This window comes from Anguilla anguilla, chromosome 13 (assembly GCF_013347855.1).
Source record: "Anguilla anguilla isolate fAngAng1 chromosome 13, fAngAng1.pri, whole genome shotgun sequence".
NCBI lineage: Eukaryota > Metazoa > Chordata > Actinopteri > Anguilliformes > Anguillidae > Anguilla > Anguilla anguilla.
Genome location: NC_049213.1, coordinates 27059069 through 27086198, shown reverse-complemented (window position 1 = coordinate 27086198; position 27130 = coordinate 27059069). Strand labels below are relative to the sequence as shown.

At 42.9% G+C, this 27130-nt stretch overlaps 1 protein-coding gene across 1 annotated transcript in view; it reads left to right on the top strand.

Annotated features, from left to right (window-relative positions):
• Nucleotides 1-27130, top strand: part of suclg2 (succinate-CoA ligase GDP-forming subunit beta) — a 102897-nt gene that overhangs the window by 33619 nt on the left and 42148 nt on the right. Inside the window, exons 3-9 of the mRNA XM_035389172.1 lie at nt 15527-15626; nt 16480-16570; nt 18092-18244; nt 18899-18988; nt 20408-20504; nt 24202-24363; nt 25553-25695. Of these exons, the coding sequence (XP_035245063.1) occupies nt 15527-15626; nt 16480-16570; nt 18092-18244; nt 18899-18988; nt 20408-20504; nt 24202-24363; nt 25553-25695 (836 nt within the window). The remainder of the gene's footprint in view (nt 1-15526; nt 15627-16479; nt 16571-18091; nt 18245-18898; nt 18989-20407; nt 20505-24201; nt 24364-25552; nt 25696-27130) is intronic.

Genomic DNA, 27130 nt, shown 5'->3' with positions numbered 1-27130 from the left:
TGAAAACAATCTTCAAAAGAGTTGCTTTAGCAGGGTAGCACTTTTGAAATTATCAGAGTTGGAATTTATTAGGGGTTATTCATTCACTCTCTCTTAAATAAACAGGCATATGTCATTATTTAAAAGGAAAAAAAAAATTAAATTCCTTAGGCTATCTTGAGCAGTATTGGATAGGGTCCATAAAAGAATATTACTTGAATAAGCAGGAATAGTCAGTAACACGTTCCCTGTTGCCGATGAGTTTGTTTTTGAATTATTTGACTGTGCTTGGTCTACCCTCTTTTTGATATTGTGGTTTTCAGAAGATTGGTCGGGGCCAATCTTTTGATGTTCTAGAGCCACTCAGTTTGTGTGTCATGGCTCCTCTGCAGAAGGACTGCTGCTGCTGTTTGAACTGTAGTGGAAGGACAGCCATCCCGTTTCTCAGGATGGATGTGATTTTTGCATCTGCCTCTGCTTGATCTTCACTCAGTGCTGAAAAGAAAGAGAGGGGAAAAAGTTCAGGGATGGAACCGGATTTTCTGCACCTCGGTTTCAGTAGTGGCGATGAAGCCTGCATGCATGTTTTTGTTTTAAGTCAAACTTTTTATCTGACTTTTTGTCTCTTCAATTTGAAGGGGAAAATTCTGATTTGGCATTGCTTTAAAAAAACCAAAACATATTACTCATTGCACATTTAATATTGAAGTTAGTGTTGAATCAGGGATGAAATTGCTCCCTCGGTTTATTTATCTATTTATTGGTGCTGGATCAGTCCTCTTTCCTATTTGGACCACTGTGTCATGTGGCAGTGTGAATTAAAATGTTCAAGCCTATTAAAATACTCAAGAGGTTCGTGCACGCCTCACTAATGATTATCTGTGCCTGCCTTTCTTCCATGAAAGCCATGTACATGAACAAGGCCCACAGTTTTCCATGACACCCCAATTGCCCTGTTAGCATTGCTGCTACCATTGGGCCCGATGTACCACAGCATCATGAGCTCAGCCACTCAATTCAGAGACAGCCTTTGAACCTGCTTATCCAATTCCTGTTTATGGGTCCTTTAGTCATCTTACCAAATAGCACTTTGTGCAGGAATATTATTTATTTTACTCATTCATTATATCTAATCCTCTATATTTTTGCGTTATGACATTGATTGTCTTGTCTGTTTTATTGTTTGAGTGCTCTGACAGAAAATTCCATTGTCTCATTCATTTTACATTCATTATATTTCATTTTATTCTCTCGAGCACAAGTTCTGCACACTGGCCAAGATCTTTCTCATCTCCTTTTTGGAGCAAAGTTTACTGAGCAGTGATAATTGCCAACCTATCTTAGGGTCAGACCCCCGTTAGATATAGTACATTTTGGATATATATACATTTTTTTGTAAACTTCTTACTGTATGTAATGGTATGCTCCATGGATGGGTGAATGTTCTAAGCTGTCAGTGTTGTAATATAATGTATTGCTGCCGCCCCTTGAAAACTCTTTTCTGTTCAGTTATAATTAGATTGCACAGTTGTGGAAGGAAGAGAGAAATTTTCAGTGTTTACAAAGCCTGTCTGCTTGCTCTCTGATCCAGTCTAGGGTATTGTTCACACCTTGACTATTGCTTGCAGTCTTGTTTAGGATCATCTGCAGCACCATATGTTTTCTTTCGACCGTCCACCCTTTTGAGTCGGTGCCATCTGTCATGCCTTCCCCACACTAGAAGTCATGCGTGGTGCCCCCGGTTTGCTTTGTGTAAACACATCCCTGTGCAAATTACGTGCATGTTTACCTTTTTTATGCAACAGTTCTGTAGGGTTTCCTTCTTTCTGATTTGGAGGAATAGCCTAGCATTTCAGACATTCTATGACACGTGAAGTAACTTTTGCATTGTTGCGTATTTAATAAGTATCTCACATTGCAGTACCGAAAATAGTATGTATTTATTATTATGTAATTGCTGAGCTTGTGGGTCCAGACTGTGGTTTAGTGAATATGCAGGAGGGATATTGGCCATTAATCACTGCATGTGTCTCACTGTTCTGCCGCTTTACCTCTCATTTCCAAACACAAGCACTGCGTCTAGAATAACCACGCATACCAAGGGTCATTGAATTGTTAATAACGTCGAAAAGGGAAAACAAACCTATAATCCGATATATTTATTTATTTATGTTTTTTTTTTTTAAATCAGAGTTTATGGATCATAAAGGACTTTGATTGCAGTCCTGATTTGTATTTCTCTTGTAAAACAACTGGGACGTCTTTCAAATTATTTCTGCAAATACGTTCTAAAGACCGCAGGTTGCTCTCGGGAACCTCACAAATCAAAATGTAATTTCAAATTCCTGATGGCTGTGCGGTATTGATATGATGTGCTGCACATTACCCTTATTCACTCAGAATTTTGCTGCTTTGCCAACATTTCTCTGTCTTTTCAAAGCGGACAGGTATGATTTTATTATTTGGATAATGTTAACTATAAGTGGATGTTTTGTTTGGGTCATTTAAGGGTCTTTCTAGCAGTAAAATACTGGGCTACATCTTATCATCTTGCTAAATTTGCTTTATACATTAATTGATTACGTAGTTCTGAATTATATATACAATTATATAACATCTATAACTCAAGATCCACACCATATTGATGGAAATTTTTAATTGCACATTTTTTGCTTATTTACGTTGGCTGTGTTGTAATTTATGGTAAGAATGCTACCATAGCACCTATGGATTGATGGTCATCTTGATTGTAATCTGATGTTTATTTTTTGCCAGTGAAAAGCCAGTAAGGGATGATTATGCATCGATCAGAGTGCATTACGAAAAGAATGTACTAATCACACCCCAGTGTATTTTATCCTAATGGACCTCCTGTGAAATCTCATGTAATGCTGTTTGCAGGTAACCTGCAGGATATCTTGAGTCCTCCATCCCTTTTGCCAGAAACTCTTCACTTACTCCAGGCACCTTAAAGACTGCTTTCATCCACTCAAAATAGCATGGCCTCTAGAAAACTCGCCAGAGTCTTTGAAGAGTGCTGAGACCTGCAATAACAATGAGCGTTCGCCAATGTCTTTTCAAACACGCTGTCCAGTTTCTGTCCACTGAAGTGCTAGGCAGGTTTGTCACAGGTTCCTAGCTTTGTAGCCCAGCCAGTACACAGACTTTCTCCAATGCTGCTGTAAAACTAACTACCCCCTGTCTTCTCCACCCATGAAGTGTGTTCATGTAGTGAAGAGCAGTTGTGTGGCTGTAACACACATGCGCAGACGCACACACAGACACACTGACGGACATGTGTGACTGTCTAACGCTTTAAATAATGACATGGCAGTGAAATAAATAAATACGATGTAAATGTCAGAGCGCATGGGAAAACTTATATTATTTTGTTGCTACTGTACATGCTTTCAACTGTAATTTAAGGAAATTGGCCAATTAAAAAATATTTTGCCATCTGTTCTCCAAAGTGTCGTGGATTGTCACGTTAAACAATGCCACCAAGCACACACTGTGCTCTTGAGCCTGCTTTCTGTCTTCCACACACCCTCTCTTGCAGTTTGAAGACCCGAGGCACCCAGCAGGAGATGTAAGCAACACTCCTAGTGTATAGCAGTCTGAATGGTTTCCATAAGCTGGTTGGCATAATATCAACAGGCAGGTTTCACTCAGGGCACTAACTTGCTTCTAAGTCTCAACAAATTATTGTTGTTTTATGCACATTACCAATCATGTTTATGCTGTAGCACTCATCGCAACATCTGCTCTTGATTTGGGAAAACAAAGACAAAAACTGACTGCATTTGGCATTGGGACTGTGTATTTGATATCGGACCATCCATGCACTTTTTTGTAAATGCTGAAAAATGGATTTCTCTATGCATGATTTACAAATCAGTTCTATTAGGGTCCTGTAGTAGGCTATGTATACATATCGAGTCTATACACAGCAAATTGTGATCATTTGACTTTTCTGACACCAGTGGTCATTACATTACTTTGACTCAACCTATCTTCATGACTTCATGGATATATTAATATTCCCAGATTTAAAAAAAAGAAGAAAAAAAAGCTATACCTATTTTTACATAATTGTATGAATTGAAAATACCATAGCTGTCTTTGACTAATGTCATGACAGATCTTTCCTACAGATGCCATTTTTCAAACTGGTATTACAGTATCTATGGCTTCAGTTCAAACTGAGTGTCCTCTCACTAAATAGGGAAGTGGACTGGTTGTCCTAGGATCATGTCAATTCGATGAACACTAGTTCCATGTTTTTGTTCTGAGAAAATGGTCAAATCTAATATGTAAACCTTAAATAGGTCAACCTTTTTGTCTGATGCGTTCCTTATCTTTACAGATACAGGACTTGGTGTGCGGGTGTCTGTGTTGTGGTGGTCTCACTGTGCTCTGGCATTTCATTCATCATCTCTCCCACGAAGGCAGCATACATCGGGCCACTCTCTCTCTCTCTCTCTGATGGCATCTCCATTTGGCCTGACGTAATTGTTTCACTTTTTTGTCAATACTAACCTCATTTTAGGTGTTTGTGTGGCGTTCGATCAAATGCTCTGGAAGATTGTCTTGGAGACCCAGTGTCTCATTATTATGCCTGCTGCAGAAAGCCTGTTGCAGTTCGATTGACCTGTGTTTCTCATACAGCTTGTCGTGTTCTACAGTGTGAGAACTCTTTCCAACATTAGGTATTCACCTAAAATAAAACTTCCACTGCTGTAGGGAGATAAAGTTCAACATTTTTTTATTATTTTAAAATCTGGTTTATGAGGGAGAAACAGGGGGATATTGATAAACCGAAGAATGCATCTCTGCAGATGGTGGAAGAGTCTAGAAGGTAAAGCAGAGCAGCCTTCTATGTATGTTTACTTGAGTGGTTCACCTTCAGAGGTGCAGGAGCTGGCCTGGCTGTGAAACAGGCGGGCACGTACCGAGCGGCCACCGCACATGGCCATGTTCTCCCAACCGATTCCTTTCCCCATTTACATATTCCATTCTACGATCAGTCAGCCCGTTTGCACACAGATTTCTGCAGACGCAATGGTGCTGCAGTGGGCAGTGTTGGATGGGAACCACGGATGATTAATACACTTTCCCCAGGCCAATATAAATGGCTTACGCCATTTCAAACTCTACACAGCAACCTGTTGACACTCTCCATAATTTAAGAGGTGGAGTCGTCCAGGTCTGCATAACGTTGCAGTTCTAATTTCTGCGAAAGTTTTGTTGGCTTCTGTCCAAAAGACATTTTGCTTATCAGTTTTTTATGTTGCTGTTGATTTTACTCTTTTAGAAAGGGTTCATTACACTACATTAGGTGACATTAAGAGTAATGATTATAAATTATGTGTTTACTTCAGAGTTAACAACACAGGGGGTATGGTTTATATAACGTGAGTTAGGTTTAGGCCTGTCACCTTACGATATGACCTGTTGTCATTTACAAAGATGCCATGGCTGCAGTGATGGCCACTTTATCAGTGATGGGGAGCTTTGTTTTAACACTTATTTTCTACTGATAGGTGTTCATAGGATAATATGCATCAACACCGGAGGTTTACTTCAATAGAATTCACTAGCCCAAAGTAACGTGAAAATATCAGTGTCCTCATTTGCCTTCAGAGGAGAGTAAAGAGAATGAAAGTATATGGAGGTTTTGAATAGCAGCAGCTATCTCCCGCAGACCTCAGCCTCCCTTTGATGATGGAAAGGACAGCCTTTCCTACAATGAAATCTGCACCCAGCTGCCATGTTGAGCGATGGATTGTGTGTGCAATTTTCCCCGCCATCATTACCCACCTGGTAGATGCGCTTTTTGGGAAGAGGACGCGCAGAAGACCGGCTCACGAGCAGCTAGTTTTGCGCAAGGTTGTCGCGGCAACACGCATGCACGGGCAACAGCTCTGTCCCTCCAACACCACCAACTTCCTCTGAAGCGCTGAGGGAGTTATTTCAGTAGTCCACTGCAGGCCGTGGTCACCTGAGGGGGGGGCTGCGCTTTTCAGGTGCGGAGTGGGAAAGCGGGGGCGGCTCTAATCCCGGAGAGCGGGTCAGGCAGACTCAGAGTATATTCTTATTAGAATGTTGATAGCGCGGGGAAAAAATTCACGACTTCCTTCCCGATGAAGTCCCTCCCGACAGAGAAGTGGCGATAATTGATGGTATTCATGCGGCCTCATTCTCATGCTGCGCCGGTGCCTTTTGTGAGGAATGTGCGGCTCCGCCGCGCGGCGCGCGAGGACGGTAATAATTCCGCCCTGAAAGGGAAGGTGCTTTTAGCTCCCACCGCAGTCCTCGCCCGCGCCAGGGTTACATTGTTAAAAAGAGATGAATCACTTGGAAGCAGAGAAAGCAATACCCTCCTTTGAGTCTGAGCACCTCATCAAAAGTCTTTTATTAGTCATCTACAAGTTCCATTTTCTGTAGCAGGCACACGCTGCCGTAGTTTTCCGTCCTCCCTCTCTCTCCGTCTCTCTTCAGTGCTCTTAGTATCTGGCCGTGCACACGTGTGTCTCTTTCTCTCTGTCTTATTTTCCGAGCTCCATTCAGGTCTGCTGTCCGGCCCTTAGTCACCGTCTGGCCAGTGGGTTGTCCAAGGTGAGTTATATGAAAGAGAGACAGGATACTTTTTTTTGCTTTGGCTGTCCCTTAACAGGGCTTCCACAATCTGTAAAGGTCCCCAAGAATTGTTTGAAATAAAACATTAGCATCTCAAAAATCATGGAAAGTGGTTAAATATCCAACTAGTCATTTAAAAGTTATTGAGGACTGGGAGTTTATATATTTATTTATTTTAATTATCAAGCAATATATAACCACTCATCTCTGGTTTGAACTGGTGTTGTTAATTGTGATGTTTTCAGACATCCTGTCGGATCTTGGTGATGCATGCGGGGGGGGGGGGGGGGGGGGGGGTGGGTATTGTTCACTGCCCAGAAATGTCAAATACTCTCTCATAATTGTGGATCACTTTGTTCAAATCAAATGCAAGGAATTACTACAAAACACATTTTTGGCACTTATACTTATTCTACACTCACTGGAGCATCACACAAATGTGGAAAAAAGGGCCTTTCAGTGCAGGATGTGAAATGTGCTCCGTGTAAAACAAGGTTCCCACTCTTATTAGGTTTATGGCCTTGCAATGACATTGCAAGGGTACACGTATAATTTTCAAAGGCTTTTAAGGATCATTGCGCTGCCTTTGTAAGGTGAGCACAAACTTATTTGCACATATTTTGTGCCTACAATATGGCCAGTCATACTTTTTTATTTCTTACATTAGATCTATTTATTCTGTGAAATCAAACGTTTTTGATTCCATCAGTCATGGAACGGAAGGGCAATGGTTCACTGGTACAATGGTAAAATAGCTAAAGTAGGCCTATTGTAGCGGATAGATAAATTGTACCTTTTGTACGGTCTCCTTGTTATTCATAGGCTTTTCAATGACATCTTAACATTGATTGTGTCATTTTCATCTTTGAATTTTCACAGCAGGTGGATTGTCAAGCGTCCTTGGCAGAGGGAATGCAGGCGGGAATCACGGGCGTATTTCAACGCTTCCTTTTTGCGCAGAGCGGCGCTAAGGCTACCTCTTGAGAAATCATTATCGGGGATTGTGTCTGGAGCCAGGTGGACTTGTATAACAAGGAATCGCCTGTCATCTTTGCAGTGACAGAAGGATTTGATATGGCACTGTAGGTCTGGACCACTTATCCACCTCTGTTCTGCTCCAGAGAGAGGTGGTATCATTAGACGGGGGACCGGCATGATTTTCTCCACATCACAGTACGGGCAGAATAAAAGACGCCATGTAATATAAAACACTGCCCGGAGAAAGTAAAGGAGGTCAAATTCCACCAGCTCACAGCTGTCCTTTCTGTTGCGCAGATTCCAGCTGTCATCCAGGCTTGTACCAGCTTCAGTTTCTTTGGCAAGTGCAGCAATCAGGAAGTAGAGGGAGCTAAAGAGAATTAGATTGAGTGATAGGCTACTGATGCAGAGACTGTTTTAAGAGAAATTAAGAGGAACTTATTAGCCTTGTAGAGGAGTTATTTCAATGGGAATTACACTGCAGCGCATTTGTCAGGAAATTACAGGGTGATGATGTCATGTAGGTCTAATCGTGAGATTGAGCTGATGGGAAATGTAGTGCTGCCTATCAAAGGATTCTGGTTATTCGCAGAGCCCAGTGTTGGAATAATCTTATCATTACATTACCACACCTCATTTCCATATGCTTAAACTTTTGTTATTTATTTTCCATTGTCTAAAAATGCACCACTAAGACACTGAAAGGGCTTTCATCTAGACTGAAAGAAATAATTCATTTTAACTCATTTGATTTGTTTTTCCCCGTTTTGGAGTCCAATATCTTTCTAGGCTGGTAATTCTTCAGTCCTGTTTATCAGTTTGGGAGAGCACAGCCAGGCACACACTCTTCTCTGCTGCCAGTGCTTTTCGCGGTGCACCAGCTGAGCTGCACTTCCGCGGTGTTGGACCGGTACGCTTCATGCACAGATGGCACAGGCAGGCTGCAGGCACCCAGTCGGCCAGACGAGGTCGCTAGTGCGCGATGAGACGCAGCCCTGCGGTCTGAAGCCCTCCCTCCCAAGGTAGCGCTATGGCTAAGTGTGCATATCCCTGCCAGGCTGCGGTACACCATCCACGCTTTTATGGTGGGGCATACCTGCTGGGGATGGGACGATAATTGATACAATTATGTATATCACAGTAAAAAAACATTCACGGTTATTTAATTGTGATAAATGTATCACGGTGATTACTGAAATAACTGCCTGTTACACCTTGCCCTTGTCAACCACCTGTAAAACTGAAGAAGAAGAGTAATATCTGTCTATGGGCATAGTGGGAGCCCATCCTATTCTCTGCCACTCAGTAGACACAGCAACTTACAGTAAAGGAAGTTTGCATTGTACCATGGCAGAGGGCAGAGGTCATGTACATCGCTGCAGATGGAGGTAGCATTACCAGAAACAAGGTCTTTCTTTCATAGTGGAGTGCTCTAAGATGGCCTCTACACCGGGAGCAGACAGCTCAATCATGCTGTCAGTGATTCCCTGCTTATATCCGTGCGCCTGAATGACAGCGGGCATATATCAGCGTATGCCGAGTGAGGATCATCACAAGCTCCTGAATGCATGTATGCGTAAGCAGATAACATATTTACATACTGTGTAAATCAAAGGCAGAACCTTCAGTATGAATCCAGTCCTCACTTGGCCTCAACTCCTATTGAAAGGTGTGGCTGACTCCCCACAAAGGTTTGGCTGTTTAGACATAGTGTTTTGCATTGTATGCTGGACCTGAGTGACCATTTATTTAGGAAAGGCATGCTGTCATGGTTGGCCCAGTTAGGGCATTTCAGTGCTCATATATTTTGTGCATTAGTAGAAGAGTTTTCAAACCAAGAATCAGGAGCCAGAAGTAATATTTGCCCTCTTAACTGAAGGGGAATGGCTTGGCTCTCTGCAGTGACTTTAAGGATATAAGACATTGCGCTTGAGTCAGTTTCCCTATTGCTACATCAATAGAGAGAAGATTCCATTCAAAACTATTTTTGCTTGGGACAGGTTTAGATATAGGCCTAAACATATTTTTAAATTCCCACCCACTCAACTATCCATTTTTATCTGTCGGTCTGTTTGTCCGTCTATCCACCCACCCATCTATAACAGAAATACATCTTTAAAAAAAGAAAAAAAGTACCCCTGCCCCATCAGCAATAAAATATTGGGGTAATATAGAGGACAAGGTCGACCATGAGAAGTGACTGTATCGTGCCCCTTAGGCAAAGCAAATTTGGCAGACAGCTTTTTCAGTGAGAGTCTCTCATTTATGGAAAAGACTTCCTTGTGAACACAGGGAGCTGTGCCAGCTAGCCTTTAAATTCACCGATAAGCTCTAAAGCTGATTCAGTGCGTATCAGTGGTGTCACCATCATCATTTCTGCGGGTTATTGTATCCTCGAGTTCCTCACTCTACTCTGTCCCTCTTCATCCTTACATAATGCAACCCACAGCTCTATTATGTCTTTTTGTAATGCAGTACAGGACATATACATATGCAGTATGTACATACGCATTTATTTTCCTTGCTTTTTTGGATCGCTGTTTATAGAATTATGATTTATTTTCTGCCATTTTATCTCTTCTAGCTGGCCCTGGGATTACAGATTGAACTGAGCTGCTCAGATAAATCCGGCTCCTTTACACACAGTAATGCGAATTGTACGCTCCCTGTCAAGTAAATGCTATTATTAAATATATAAATGCATCCCAGAGCATTGTTTCATCCATGTGTATGCTGCGTGGAGAAACCAAAGTGCGATCTGTCTTAAGCAATGCAACCAACACGTTTGTGGGCTTGATTTGAATTGTAGGGCCTACGTCTACAGAGCCATGAGCTACTTGCAGTGTTTATTTAGTATTTAGAGGATGTGCTTATAGGCATGCTCATAGGACTACTAACTTTTATAGCATGTAATGCCTCTGTGCACACGGGCACATAAAAAGAATAATAAACTTACAAGAGTTAAGTTTTAAATATTGATTGGCTTTACAATCCCGATTATCCTTTTTTTCAACCAGCTTAAACATTGGTGTGCCACGCGCTTTTGATTCTTGTTTCTTCTTGTGAACACAGTTCAATAATTAAAGCTAGCATGGGTGTGAGTTTGACTTGTTCTGAGCTTTACATTTTGAGAATAATCGCTTAGTAGTTTTTTATAATGGGGATGACATTATAACTGCCGTAGTGTAGACAGAACCTATTAGAAATCGACCTTTAGATGAAGGTTATCGGGTCAGTCGACAGCCAGCTGAAACCAAAGTGGAAATCAGAAATGGTACGCAAAAGCCATCTGTCCCGCATTATGAAGCTGCACCAGGATGTGATGGGCTACCATTTTAATGCCGTGTTTAGGCGGCGTACCCGGCTTGTACATTTCTCATAGACAAGCTACTGCCTGTTAGCCATCCGACATCCATGTCCAACTCGGCTGCAGTTATTTATGTGCACATTGTTATGGTGATTTTAAGTGCTCTATCAACGCTTACCACTTCACATATGCGTGCATTTCATTTTCTCATGCGGTTTGTTTGCCTCTCGGTTGGCTGGTTTCGTGTTCAGGGCGTGGCACGGAGGTAAAGGGAACGCTTTCCTTTCTCTGGCCCACTGTGCCTGCATTGGCTGGGAGGTTCCGGCACGTTCTTTAATGCACTCCCAGTGAGCCGTGCTTTATGGCTTAATTAAATATCAGACAACACTAACTCCGTCGTCTCTAACCCCTGGCAAGATCCTCTCAGATTGTTAAAAGAGGATGTGAACAATAATGAGATGAACGTTGAAGCAGAAGTAACAAGCCAGTGCTGACTGCTGTCATTAGTAAATAAGCTTCAAGTTCATTTGTGCTCATTAATTGCAAATGTCTTGCTTGGGGGTATCTGTCGTACTGAGATTGCTATTGCTGTTGCGATGGAAGGACACGGATAGAGCTGTGATGCTCTTCTCGTTGTGTCCTTAGGAGGTAAAAAAAAGTTTTGTATCTTCATTCACGAACTCAACGATTGTAGAACATTATCTGTGGGCTGCTAAGAGTTTTGCTGAGGGTTTGCATGTTTCTGAGTGCTTCAGAAATAGATGCTATTAAGGCTGAAATCATTATATTTTTCTTAACAGATTTGTTTTTTCTACCAAAAGCAGGTTGTGAAACGTAGAAGAGAGTCTGTCTTATATCCTAGTTTACCTCTTTTTCTCTCTCTCTCTCCTTCTTTCTCTCTTTCTCTCTCTCTCTCTCAGCAGCTGTGTGTCAGTGCTGTTGCAGAACAGCTGTGATAGTAAGCATTGTTAAAAGATCAGCTTTACAAGGGCGATTGATGAGTTCCCAGAGTGAAGACATCACGCAGGGCCCTCGTGAGAACGCTCCCGCTCGCTCTGAGACTCGCCGCCGCGCATTTCAATAGCCCGGCGTTTTGTGTGACCTCATGAGATATTCATCGTATGAAAGCGCATGGCCACGCCGCGCTTCGGCAGTCCGTTTGATGTATCTCGGAGACCATTTCAGCGCACTGTCACGGGTTGCCGTGGAGCCGGGCCTCCAGGTCAGCAGGTCAGGGCTTGCGCCTCTGTACATCCTATGAGCTCACAAACCATTCAATTCATAATGGAAATGGTGAGATTTCCACCAAGGATGGCGCAGTGAAGTATTTTGTCATAAAAAAATCAAATACAAATTTTAAGCAGCAGGCTTTACGCAAACAAAATTAAATTTTCACTTCCACTGCATCATGTATAGCCGCTCTGATTTACTGTTGGAAAGAGATATGATGGAGCATGATAGCGTCTACTCCCATTCCCGCTTCCTCCTTAGGCTGCTATCGAGGGCTTTCAGTATGGCTCTACCAACACAAAATGACTGATTTCTTGGCCATTCTGCAATCAACTAGATTTAGCCCTCCATCCTTCCTTTAAGGCTCTCTCTTCCTCCACTGACTCCATATCAGAGATGAGCATTCATACCTGTCGGCCATCGGCCTGCTGGCCGACGTGCAGCAGTAGCGTGCGTCCTTTGGCAGATCATGATTTTAATATGCATTAGCGTGGTTGGCTGTGCTGGGGACATTTGCGCCTCGGCACAGCTGAATATTGATGACCGCAAAAAGGGTTTTCTCCCTCGCCTGGTGGTACCTGGAGTGGTGTGGTCGCAAAGGGCATCGCTGCTTTACTGCGCCTTCAAAATGCCAGCCAGGTGAAGGGCGAGAGCCAAGTGAGTGTAATTGGTGGAACCGACGGTCCGAGTAGGCCTTCGGCAAAATGTGAAATCTAGAGCAGGTGTGTTCATATTGACACGTTCGCATCGGGGAGGGGGGGCTGATTAGAATGTACAGGCAGCACAGCTGGCTGACTAGTGAAAAATGAATGCTGGATATTTAGCCGGACTCAGAGGAATAAAGGGCTCACGCTAGGATCCCAGAAGGGAAGGTGGCTATTGTATAGTTTGGTGAAGAACAATAAGGCCTGGATTTCCTTTGGGTAGGCCTAGACCCATGCGGGATTGTTATCCTTTTCCTCCCCTCGTCCCTATAAAAAATTGCGTGCAATCTAAATGGCGGTACTGACCGAGAAGCCCTTGCTTTTGTTCTAGCATACATGATGGATCTATGTCCAAGGGCTTTAGAAATAATATTGGATCTACCTTTAGGTGCTCTTCGCAGTGTAAATAAAACCATAAAACATCCGTTGTGAATTATGTTGAAGGTTGTTGGGATATAAATTTAGTTTTCTTACAGTAAGTAACACATCCATCAGTACAGCTGTAACACATCCATCAGTATTGAAAGCAGGTGTGAGAGCGTTTTGACAATAGCCCCACTAAAAGGGCAGACTGAATGCATTCTTTACAATACCTAAAATACCTCTTTCAGTTCAGCAGTATAGGCACTTTTTACTGTTCCTGGATACCATTTCTTATATATCAGTTTACAAATTGTATCCTCATGATTGAGTTAGCAATCACGCTCTACTTTTTCCTGCTATAGTGAATGTAATGATTTGGCAAAAGAATCCTCAGTTATTTTTAGGTGTAATCTGAATGTAGCGGAACACAAGGCTATACCATGAACAAGGCAGAAAAGATTTTTTAAATGATCTTGTTTTAACGGTGCTTGTAGTTAAATTCATACTGTGTACTCTTCGTCAGTCCGTCTGTCCATTCTTCCTGCTTCCTTTTTTCCAAATCACTCACTTTCTCTCTTCATTCTCGTCCTTTCTCCACTGTGTGTGAGACATTATGGGCTTGATTTACTAAGACCTTTAGCTGGTGTAAAAATTTTTAGCACACACAAAACTAATGACACAACCAATGATTGGCGCTAAATAAATACCGTGTTATAAAAGTACCGTGTTTTTGATTTTGCGTGTGCTACAAGGTTTGAACCTGCTGAAGGTCTTTGTAAATCACACCCTGTGTTTTATCAGTGTTTCAGCTCATTTTTTAGCATTGTGCTCTGTCCATGTTTATTAGCATGTTCACTCTTTTATGACTCCTCACAGCCAGTGTGAATTCACACTAACTTATACTTTCTTTTTCTACTTCTCACTGTGACAGAAGCAGCTTCCTGCTTTCACTTCCGGTCTTCTCATTAGTTTCCAATGGCTCATTTTCCAACGGCTGAATTCAATCCTTCTGCAAAGCTTTTAGCCGGATGCTCTCTGCCTTTCCAGCAATCATTGCCATTCACTCCTGGCGTAAGGTCAACACCCCTGTTTAAATATGTATAGGTAGCTCATCTAACAGCCTGTGATGGAACACTTTGCATCTCATATTGTTTTCCATTGAGGCGTCTTTGGGAAGGCCAATGAGGCACTATCCGAGTAAACAGATTGAATTTAGCTTACACACTGGGTTTGGAATCTTTGCAGTACTGATGGTCTGTCCAAAATATTAGTAATGGAGCAAACATGAATGTCCCTTGAGTGTCAGTTACATCTCTTATTTGTTAAATTATGTAATAATACACTACTGGCCAGAAGTGGTGTTAACTATAGCCAAGTTACTCAGACTGGCATCTTTGTTTTTATTGAAGTGCAATTCTAATATAGACAAGCACTTAAGAAACTACAGCCTTGCAGGTTTTGCCAACGAAGAGCCAGTGAAACGGAGTATATTCTGACCCCATCCGACACACCCTAAGTAGTGCTGTCCGTGCGGGGCATGGAACGCACAGCCCCACACCCCAGGAGCTGGAGCATGGGGAACGGCTACAGTCATTCACTCTACAGAGTCACGCAATTGCACCAGTTAGCCTTACGCGTGCGTGTCTGTGTGTACACGTGAGCATGTGTCCATATTTCTGTGTCCATGCATATGTGGCAGCATTGTAGTATAATGGGTAAGGAACTGGTCTTGTAACCATAAGGTCACAGGTTTGATTCCCAGGTACCACTGTCGTTGTACCCTTGAGCAAGGTACGTAACCTGCATTGCTTCAGTGTATATCCAGTTGTATAAATGGATGCTATGTAAATACATAAGAGGGTCTGCTAAATGCCTGTAATATAATGTAGTAGATTTGTGTGTGTGTGTCTGTCTCTGTATACACAGCCGAACGCGTGCTGGTGTGTGTGCGTGCGAGCACGTGTGTGTATTTGCGTGTAGGCCGTATGTCTGTGTGGGAGACGAGCTGGTGATGGATTCTCTCTCATACTCTCGGGGCTGGCGTGCTCACTCAGGGAGGGAAGTGTGCTGCATAATTAGCCCCAGCAGGGCAGGACCGGGGGCCGCAGTGAGAGGCCTTTAGTGGGGCACTGTAGCGCACCCGCCCCGCCCCGCCCCGCCCCGCGCCCCGCGCCCCGCCTGAGGGGGAGCAGCTAATGGAGGCCCGGGGCGATGGGCAGGCTGACATTTAAGAGAGGGAAGGGAGCGGGATAATGGCCTCCTTCATAACGCGCTGATTGGGGAACGGGCCGCTCACTCCGCCGCCGTTTCCTTCCTCCCTTTACAGACGCCAAGGAGATCGTGTTAAAGGCACAGATCCTCGCGGGGGGGCGAGGGAAGGGCGTGTTCGACAGCGGCCTTAAAGGAGGGGTGCACTTAACAAGAGAGTGAGTATCGTTCGTGCTGTGACAATCTGCATTTGCATTTTCACCCTGCCTGAGCAGAGACTTCCGACGCCAGTGAAGGTGTTTTCAGCGAAAGTGTTTTCTTATTTTTTCAATGCAACGCTGGAAACACACTGGTGTAATTCGGGAGGGTAACCAAAAATTTTATCTCAAGGCAGTATACATGTTGTGATTACATTTTCATGTTAACCTTAAGTAAATATTCTGTGGACAATTTGTGCTTAAATGCAGTTTAATTTGATCGAAGCAATGTATATTTTTTTTACTTTAAAACTAACATTTTCCAGTAAGACCCAAATGGCGCTGAAAGAAGATAGCCATCGTTGTTTCTTCGTCTCGGGTTCTGGAACATTGTTGGCGAGCCACTTTGTGTGTGAGCTTATGCACTCATTCATAGCAGTGGGCTGAAGTTAAAACTCTCAGAACTCTGACAGACTGGCAGGCATGTGATTATTTTTCCTGTACACTTCAGAAATCCTGCTTTATAACTTAAATTATCGGTCAATCGATTGGCACTTCAGGCTCAAGTCAAGTCAACACTGACCCATAATTCCACTTAATTCAGGGAGCATCAAGCAGTACCACGCTTCTGACATCATTTACAGAGCAACTCAGTGACCACATCGGTTAGGATCATTGATAGTCCAGCGACATCTGTGTTTCCACCAAAAATACATAACTTTTGAGAACTCAACTCTATATTTGGCCTTTAACTTTATGATAAAAATATACGAGATAATGCCAGATAATCATTGCTAAGCAAGTAAATGATCAATGGAACGGAGCTGGCAGTTTGTAACTCTCTTGTAATCTCCCTGTTCTTCTCCATCCCCAGCCCTGCTGTTGTTGGGGACCTGGCCAGTAAGATGCTGGGATATAACCTGACCACCAAGCAGACCCCAAAGGAAGGAGTCAAAGTGAAAACAGTTAAGTGCAAATCGTGGGTTAATGACTTTACTTTCATAATAGTTTCATGCAGATGAATTACGCTTGTTTCGATATCGTGGTTTGTTAGACTCTTGAGAGCTGTCATTATTGTCGCTTTTTGTTATTCCTTTTGGTTTTCCTCGGAAGATGATGTTGATTTCCTGTTATTTGCAGTCTGTGCTCGTCTTTCCCTCCCCTCTTCAGCGTGACGTTATAGTGTAATAAGTAATGCGTGTGAGTCACACTCTTGGTGTGTATTAGCGGTTGAATGCCAGCCTTACCTTGTGTCACTAACAAGCAGGGATGTTATTTTCTCCCCGCACACATACACATTGCAGGGAAAACACATTTGGAGGTAATGAAGCCGTCCCACCCAATGGCATGTTTTTTTTTTTTCTTCGGTGAAATATGGCCTAGAGCTCCCCATTACCGCCTGCTTTTTCCCTGGAACCCCCCCCAAACCCCCACCCCCGCCCCCGCCCCCAAGCTCCTCACAGTTTTTAAACCAGCTCAAAAGTTTAGCCATATAATCTAACGATCAACATCATCTTTTTTTTTCCTTTTTAAAAAAAGGGTTCACAAAATGTGAGATTTCAGTCACGCTGACAGGATGTTAATAAAAGGATGTTAATAAAAAGTTAAAGAGTTAATAAAGGTGCCGGAGTCGTTGCTGTACAGCGCAGTGCAGTGAGCAGATTCGTTTTGTTCATGCTTTGCGTGTATTTCCATTGTTGGCCCTCAGTTATAATGCTCAGCAGGCATACGTGTTACTCATCACAGAGATGCATGGCGGATTTGTGAATTCCTCATGAATTAAATTGATTATCTTGCGTACGTTATCATCGTAAACAATTTCAAGTGGAAATAGCTTATGCCATGTCTGTTTTCTTCCCTCATGGATTGGATGCAGATTAGAGTAATGAATAAAGCCGCGGCAACAGCAATGTACAACCCAGGATTGAATATCTAATGCCTAAATGGCTGTAATTATATTGTCGGGGTCTGCCTCCCCGAATGAAACCACAGGCGAGCTGTCACGCGGCTATTGTGGGGATCTGTTAATGTGCTTCTTATGTGCTTCAATAGATGGTGTCTCCCGCTTTATTCGCTTTACAATGCAGCAATCCTCTCCAGACATCACGGCCGTTTCGGCTGCCAGCGGAACACGCACACAAAGAGGGAGCAAGCGCGCGCAGCCACGCCGGAGATAAAGGCGGCTGTTCATTTCCATTTAGTGTTCATTTGTGAGGAATTAAACACGAGTGCCCGACGCAGCCAAATGCAGTGTGTCCAATTAGGCTGCAGAGGCACTGATAATGCAAGGGCCTCTGTCTCTCTCTCCCTCTCTCCCTCTCTGTCTCTCTCTGTCTCTCTCTCTCTCCCCCCCCCCTCCTTTATCTCTTTCCTTCTCTGTTCATTCGTCTCTGAGGCTAGTTTTGGGAGTGAATAGAAACTGGGGCACACCGTAGGCTATGAAATCTCAATAAATGCGATCTCCTCTGCTCTCCTCTGCCGTTCAGGTGATGGTGGCTGAGGCCCTGGACATCACCAGAGAGACGTATTTCGCCATCCTCATGGACCGGGCCTGCAACGGGCCGGTCATGGTGGGCAGTCCCCAGGGCGGGATGGACATCGAGGAGGTGGCGGCCAAGACACCCGAGCTCATTTTCAAGGTGCCGTTTGCCTGAGTGCATCATTCACCCCCTCTGGAATCAGACCCACCATTTTAACAACTGATTTTAACACGCTACAGATTACTCTGATCTGTTTCCTTTAGATTCTTAATATGTTATCTGTTTATTTTGGTAGGACATTTTCAAAGTTCTTCAAGTGAAGTAGCTTATTCCAGAGTGTAACAGTAGTGCCCCATTTGGAAATCTAACCTGTCTTTTATTGTCACTTTATTCATTGGATCACATTGCCATGAACGTAAAAATCTTTTTTTATTTATTTAATATTTTGACTAAAAAGTCTGTATGACCTGTTGCAAATGTTTCAATCTTATCATGCTCTCACTTTCTGTCAGCCTGTCTGTACCCCTTCCGCAACTGTAAAAACAATCAGCGCTCTGTCTTTTTCTCTCTCTCTCTCTCTCTCCCTCTCTCTCTCTCTCAGCACTTCTTTTCATGGCGTTCACATTGCAGCTTGGTGTTTGAGTGATTTCCGTGTGATGGTGTGGTAATTATAAAGCCATCGCTCGGACTGAGGGCTTTTGGCTGGCAGGATGCCAGGGCTTTAATTGCCCCTTCATGATTTAATATGAACATCTACTTCATGTCAAATTAGAGCTGATGTTAGATTTCCATTCCCCCTGTCCTTTGCCACAGGAAGTCATAGATATTTTTGAAGGGGTGCAAGACGATCAGGCAGTTCGCATGGCAGCTAATTTGGGTTTCAAAGGACCTCTGGAGCGACAGGTAATGCACTCACTTCTAATGAACGAATGGTGTGGTACTTTGCCTCACAACAGCTGCTCAGCACTGCTATACAAATACTACACTCCACTGCAATTCATCATAAAAACAATACTGCAAAACCTACACATCATTATTACACATTGATCAGACTAAAGTGGTTGAGGCTCTTGGGGTGGTCTAATGTTTATGATCTCTCGTGTGTGTATATGCTGTCATTGGGATTGGCACGTATTTTCATGTCAGATCTCACACCTCGAATGAGCTCCTTTTGAAGACCTTTCGTTAGCTTTCTTGTGCTTGAACTAATGATGCAAAGACACAGCTGGCCACAAAACAGCCGAGCAGCCAATTGTCAACTTTTTTTCCCCCCTGAAATGGGGGGGGGCAATGTATAAAAAATGGGCTGTAAGTCCTGTAGTTTTCAGTTTCACTGTCCCAATGCATATATACACACACACACAGATGCCCCCCACCAAGGTAAGCCTGTAAAATAAAAACATAGCATCCGCGAAGCCTCTCCAAACAGCTTGGCAGTAAATTCACTGTAAATCCATAAAGCCATGGTAGTCCACTAAAACATCAATGTCTTTAGCCAGTGCTGGACATTTAACCAGCTTAGGAGTAGATTTTTCTAAAACAAGACAAAACAGTTTAAATGTATTGTATAAGCAATTGTCCCGTAACATCAGATTGCTCATTAGTATTCTTAATGTGCAGATGAGCATAAGAAATTCTATTAGTTTAGAACATTCAAATGAAGGGAAAAATTAATTTAATGAATTGTTTTTATGAGAAATGGAGCAATACATGACTTGTTTTCGACATTATTTGAACATAGATATATATCGACTGCATTCGTTCCTTCAGCGAGAGGAAATAGAAATGATTTGTTTAGTGTCAAAGCAGCTGCAATTTCTTTCTGTCATATTGCTTTTAATTTCAGAGCTGTTCTATTACAATAGAAACAAACATTAGTTTAACTCTGCTATTTTGGAGGCTTATTTTGTAAGACAATGACTGCTCAGAATGTACTGTAAATGATTACATTGTATCTTTATGCAATATTGTCACATTTTTCTCTGAAAAAAAGCCTTAATTCATGCCTAAATTAGTGTTTAAAAGGTCATGTGCACTGAACATAATGCAAATGTAACAAGTTTTCTTTTTTTTTTGATTAGTTAAAGGCTATATTTTCTGCTCTGTTAAGACTTGTCAGAACGTATGAACTTGAAGTTATTCATCAAACAGATGAGCAGCCACCCCTCTTTGCTAAAGATGTGAGTGCGGCAGGAATGTACTGGGCTGTCAGTGGGGTGGCTTGATGGCGATTCGACATGTTTGGTTAAGCGTATGCACACAGGTGAGCCCATCTTAGGAGGCTTCCTGTTCAGTAATGACTGCCCTCTATGGAACACACAGGCAGCAGATCAGATTAAGAGACTCTATGATCTCTTCCTGAAAGTCGACGCAACTCAAGTTGAAGTCAATCCCCTTGGTGAAACTCCCGAAGGACAAGGTAAGAATATGAAAGCAAACAATTTTTTTTTTCAGTCCTTCTTTTCTTTTATTGTCTGTCGAGCTTGCGTGTGCGTGTGTGCATGCGTGCATGCTTGTGCGTGGTTTATACATTCAGTGTTTTCTGTTCAGTGTCATCATGATCTGTTACAAAAGCATTTATCTTCTTAAAGAGATCTAATATTTTGTTATCTAATATAATTATATAATTTATATGAATTCTAATCATTTTTAAATACTATTTTTTTTAAATAAAATGTTTATTTATAAGTCTGTTGCGAGGAAGGCAAAGCACCAAGTGTGAGAATTTTTATTATCTGAGTGTCTGTATAGATTGAAGATGTAGGTGTTTTATGCAAAACACACTTACTAATGCGTGCACACATACACACGCACACGCACACACACACACACACACACAGACACAGACACACACACACACACACACACACACACAGACACATACACATACACACACTCAGCAGGGGTCTTACAATGGCACTGCATCTCAATGATATTGCACCTTTCCTGGGTGCTAATTAAATGCTACTACGACAATAGAAGGTGATTGTTTCTTTTTAGTTCTAAGGTCTGCTATAGGTTAACTTTTTTTGAGAAGGAAAAAGAGTACTGTGGACTATTGACTCGTACCATAGGACTGTTAAATTCAACAACGCCCAACATCCCTGACACACCACGTGTACGGGAACAGTTCAGCAAGTTGCCCGTGGGCTGATGTTTCATATGCAAGGTAGTCAAGTCAAATTTAAGCAATATAAATGCCTTTCATTTTCTGCTCTACAAATAAGGTAAAAAAAACCGGCTGTATAATGACTTGGCCCTGTAGGGGACTGCCATGGAGGATTTCTTCATTTTCACTCCACGATTGCTTTTCTTCTTGATTAGTGGGGGAGAAACCAAGTTTGTTTCTCGTTAAAGAATAACTAATAGAGAGCCTACAGTACTAGAGCGTCTGTTTTAAGATGTAGGAGAACAGTTGGCGCTGGAGTTTTAAATCAGTCAGCTTGGCACTAGTGTGAAGTACCAAAACAATGATTTTAATAGCAACTATGAACAAATTGTTAGTTTTTTTCCTCCCTCATTCACAGTAAACTGAATAAGTAGATAAGCACCATCACAGTTTCACCTTTTTCAACCCTGAAAATGACCAGACCAGTACAAAATGTGGCGTCCCCGGCATACAGTGGACCAAATTGTGCCTCTGTATGCGGGGAAATGCGTGCCAATTGCTGGGTATCATTTATCATAACAACAAGCAGCCAAATAATCTGCCATTATGCAGCCAACCCTTTATTTCCACATGCCTATGCATAAAGTCCACTAGGTGTTGTCCACTGCCGTGGTCCTCATCTGTCATCCCCGGTTCTTCATCGATTTGTAATTCTGCTGAGCCTACTTTATCCTGCAACACACTCCTGCTATTATGCTGAGGCACCGTGCATATGCGTATTTTTATGCGTTTGATTGCTTTTTATTGTTTTCTCCGCACATTGATATTACAGATTATGCCTCTCGAGTATCCAAATTGTCATCCACTCACATGCAAATATCGCTGCGGCTGAAGTGTACGCACTCCTCTGCAAGCAAGTGACTGTTTTACTCACTACAGACTGAACGGTGCTACAAGAGCGCTAATGCTGATTGGAGAGGAGATGTACCGCTCACTGGGGATTATGGGAAGCCTGTTGCTGCCTGGTGTGTCATAGGAAGGAGCTAGGGCTGCTGTAACTAAAGGAAACTTGGCCAGTTTAAACCCGCCCTACCCCTGGCAGGCTGAAACCAGTCGTGTTCCACTGCTACAGTACAGTATATGTGACTGACCATAGTCATTTAAAGTCATTAAGGATGTCGCTGAGGCTGGCCCTGTAGTGCAGGGATCATCAACTCTGGCCCTCAAATCCAAATCCAGCCCTGGTTTTCTTTTCTCCCGGGTAATTAGTGCTACTGATTGGCCAGACTGTCTTCACACCTGACTCCCAGGCAAAGGGAGGGTGGAAAACCAGCAGTTATTGGCCCTTGAGGACCGTCTTTTACCCCTGCTGTAGTGTATTGGCTTTAGGGCCCTGTTTGTGTTTGTTGTGAACTCCTTTACCAACAGCTTTTTCTTTTTATATAACATGATTGACAGCTGCGTACGTATAAAAATAAAAAAATAAAAAAAACGTGGTGTCTGGCACTGTCTTTGTTATCTTGTTCAAAAAGAAAGCTACTTATTATCTAGCAGTGACAACTCTACAGGACTTTATAGTCGGATGTATATATATATATATATATATATTAATGACCATTGTTACGTTATATCCAAGCTGTGATCTTCCCTCCAAGTGGGCTTTGAACCAAAGAGACGGTGATTTTCTAACGGAACAGTTGTTCGTTTGTTTTTGTTTTTTTGTAGACTCGCCCCTCATTAAAACTGGCGCTTTTAGTGTTTCCTCTGTATTTCTGCGCGTCCCTAATGACGATAGACAGCTGTTGGATAAGACGGCAGAAGGGCGGTGCGGAGAGGGGGAGATTGCGGAGGAGTGGCAGTGCCGCGCAGCGCCGCGGGGCCCTCGCTGGAGGCCCCAAGGCCATAAAGAGGCGTTTTTTTTATTTCCTTTATTTTTTTATGCGTGCCCACATTGCCCTGCTTTTCCACGGGGAGCGAAAGAACGGAAAATGTAAAACTCTTCAAATTGCATTCTTTCCCATAATAAGAGGAGGCTGGGTGCTGAGAACATCATTTGAAGTAACTGCCGTGTACGACTCCGGTCGCGGAAGCAGGGGCATTTTTCTTCCGAAACGCGGCGCGCGCGCGTCGGGTTTATTACGTTTGGGAGCGCTAGCCTGGCTTTATTTCCCAGAGAAGAGTCATTACCCAGTAAATTTACAGTGGGTTCCAGAAAGAACCAATGTGCTGTGACTGTCATTTTTCCAGGCCTGTTATGCACTATTGATAGATGTAGGCCCCAATCATTGTGTAGAAATGATTGTTTTATTTTGTGGGCTGAGCGTGGCAGAAATCCACTGAGCGTTGCGAATTCCAAAGACGCCGCCTCGCCCCGGCACAGGGGAGAGAATCGCATCTCGATTCAATTAGCTTTTTTAATGAGGAAAAATGATCAAATGTTTTCCCTTTTCTTTTCAATTCTTTTTTTTTTTTTTTTTTTTGTTGCACCGCCCAAACTATTTCGATTGGGTCTCGGACAGAACTTGCGGTCTATTTCTGTTTTGCGTTTTTCCCCCGCGGTGCTGGATCTGAATGGATGGTGTTTATTGAAAGGTGCGAGCGCTCCGAGCGTGGACACTGCGCGGCGCGGACGTTTTATATGGATGTTCCCCGGACCTCATTTCCTTTCGGAGGAACAGAGTATTTAATCATATGCAGCGTCCCGTCCTGGCGCTGTCACACGGGTACACGCTGGGCCCCGTTTCTTAAAATACCGTAACGGAGCCTGCCCCTGCCTCCGCTCCCTCCGCACTGCAGCATTACTGAAGCGAGTGTGGTTAGGGTAAACTTAAACAACACCGTCATTAATTCAGCAGCGATTCCAGTGTGATAATGAGAATCAAAGCTGCATCATTGCTCACACTCTCTCTCTCACTCTGTATCTCTTTGTTTCTTCTTTCTTTTTCTGTCACTCCGTCTCTGTCTCTCTCTCTCTCTCTGTCTGTCTGTCGCTCTCTCTCACCCGCAGTTGTTTGCTTTGACGCCAAAATAAACTTCGATGATAACGCGGAGTTTCGGCAGAAAGACGTCTTTGCGATGGATGACATGACGGAGAGCGATCCCACCGAAACCGAAGCGGCCAAATATGACCTCAAGTACATCGGAATGGACGGAAACATCGCGTGCTTTGGTAAGCTAAGTCAGCCATTTTCCCTCCACTTTAACATGCACACGCTCATCTGATCAGCGTGGTTTGAACCTTGAAGTTTAAGTTCATTCAGCCCCTCAAGGTGGAGACCGAGCTAGAACTTATTGCAACTCGCTGGAGTTGGAATACAGTCAAAATTATGATCGGCTTCACGGCTCCAGAGGGAGTACGCTGGAACCCGAGGCATTTTTTTAATGACTGATCATCAGGGAAGTCATTTTTCAGTTGTTATAAATGAGAGGTTGATTGCAGACGTCTGACTGAGAGTGAGTCTACCTCCGCTTTTCTTTAAAAGAGGGGGGTGTTAAAGATATACGGTATACAAGCGTGGGTTTGTAACTGCTGTCTGAGCCTAAATCCTTATAAAAACAATACCGAGCTGATTGCCTCCCTTAAAAGCTTTGTAAGCCTCCAAAGTGACAGCTGTTAAACTGAATTTCCTTTTATTGAGACTTCTGTCTGGGCGCTTGCCAGGCTGCAGTCTCAGCACTGATAAACTAAATGAAGGAAGACGTTTGCGCCTAGCCGGGCGAGTTTAGCAGGGACGGGCTGAATCACTTGGCTTGCTTACCACACAGCAGGCTGAGTCATTTTGGTGGCGCAGGGTAATGCGCCACTGAAGCATCGAAACAGAAGCCCTTTTTTAATCAAGGGCCCTCTCCTCCATTTGGGAATGGAGTAATTGGAATCTCCCGATTTCATCAACGCACAAGTATTATCCAGATTAGAAGGCAGTGATTAAAACGGTGTCTAGTTCTGTTTATAGCAGATATTTCAGGCAGCATTTCGACTGCAAAGGGCTTTACATTTCTTCTGCTTCTGTTCATTTGTAAGGACTGACCAGTACGATTCAGTCATTCATGGCTATATTCTAAAGAATTGGTTTCTAATGTGATTATAATCTGTGAATTTTGAACTTTATTTAAAATGTCATGTAATATTTAATAGACAGAAACATTTTATGATATAATACTAATAAGGACAATGATATGATGTGATGAACGCAAGACATCTGAGAACAGGTGGATATATTTTGGGGGTGAATAATCACTCTGTCTAAGACATTGTTTTCAGTGGTGTAAAGTCTAGATTTCTGACTTTTGACACTAAATGTAGCTAAGTGAAACTTTGTCTCTGTGATTTTTGTCTGACCTTTGACCTGCGTTGGCAGTGAATGGCGCCGGTCTCGCCATGGCGACGTGCGACATCATCGACCTGCACGGAGGAAAGCCTGCTAACTTCCTGGACTTGGGAGGGGGCGTGAAGGAGAGCCAGGTGTACCAGGCGTTCAAGCTGCTCACCGCAGATCCCAAGGTAAGGCTGTCCTGTAATCTCCTCTGTTAAATGCATCAGAACTGGAGCCAAAAATGGGGCAGCCACTTATTTTACTGCGCGTTTATCACCACTGGCCCTGGAGCTTTGTTCTGCTCCGTCTGTATGATCATATGCAGCAGGGTTAGAAGATCTCTCCCCTGGAGAGCATCGTCAGCCTGCAGGCGGGGTATGTCGGCATAATGTAGATTATTAAATATATGCAGGAAAGTGCTGTGGCATTAGGGCGGTTTAAAATATAGTTCTGAATTCAGTTCATAGCCCGTGTGCGATTCATTGGGTTGGTGTTGTTTGCATTCTACCATCCTGCATACTGCACGCATAGTCAGCTCCACAACTGCCATGGAAACGGTTCATGCGACTCACGTGCTTCGCAGTTTGCTTAGTGGGCAAAACGGGTTTAATTCTGAGGGAAAAGTGCCACGGTATTCCGCAAGGACTGCTCGTCAACAGATTCTGTGGGAGACGCAGACATTAGCGATTTGGATGTACGCTGGTCTAGCCCATATTATGCGTTGAGATTGTTGACCTCACTCCATGGATTTCAAACGGCTGGCAGTTTTCACTGAGGCCTGACCGCGCTGTGATTTCGGTTGGTGTTGATCTCATAATTACCCTGCTTAGATTCATAATTAAACAGAGCGTTCTTATAAAATGTTTGTGTCAGCGTGTTCTCTCCCGATGCATAATTATCATCTTCTGAATTAAAAGCTTTAGACCCGAGTAAATATGCATGTAATGAGGGAAGATAACTTTTTAGCCCCCTTTCTTGTTTCTTTCTTTATTTATTTCTCGCTCCAGCAGTTGAAAAAAGGAGGAAAAATATCTCAATTTAATAATGCCTTCCCCTGTTTTGAAGAACTACAGAAAAAATGTGTTTTGACGCACACACAGAAAAGATGAATTTTCAAGTAATGCTAGTTTAGCATCCTAGGTGTTGATGTATTACGCTGTTCTCACATCCGTGGTTTATTTATTATTTTTGGTCTCGTATGAATTTGTTGCATGTGTCCTCTAAATATCTAAAGCAAAAGCGGCTCTTTCTCACCTCTGAGTACGTGATAAAAATAATCTGTTGTCACGTCAGCTGATGAATAATGTACGCATATGCTGTAAAAATGTTGCCTTGGAAAACAACGGAATTGTATATCCCAATTATTACTCTACAAAATGTCTTTTGTAATTTGGTATAAACAGTATTGATTTTAATGTAGTCTTTCCATCTCTTGTGGAAATGGCATACGTGCGGCTCAGCAGTTTGGAAGACAAAGCTCTCCTCCAGTAGTAGAGACAGGATTGACATTAGACCTCCAGTACATTGAATTTGCATTTCGTCTGGGATTTAGACTGTAAAGAGACTCCAGATCGGTGGCAGGAATGTAAATCATTAGATTCTTGCAGGGTGCATTTGCCTTCT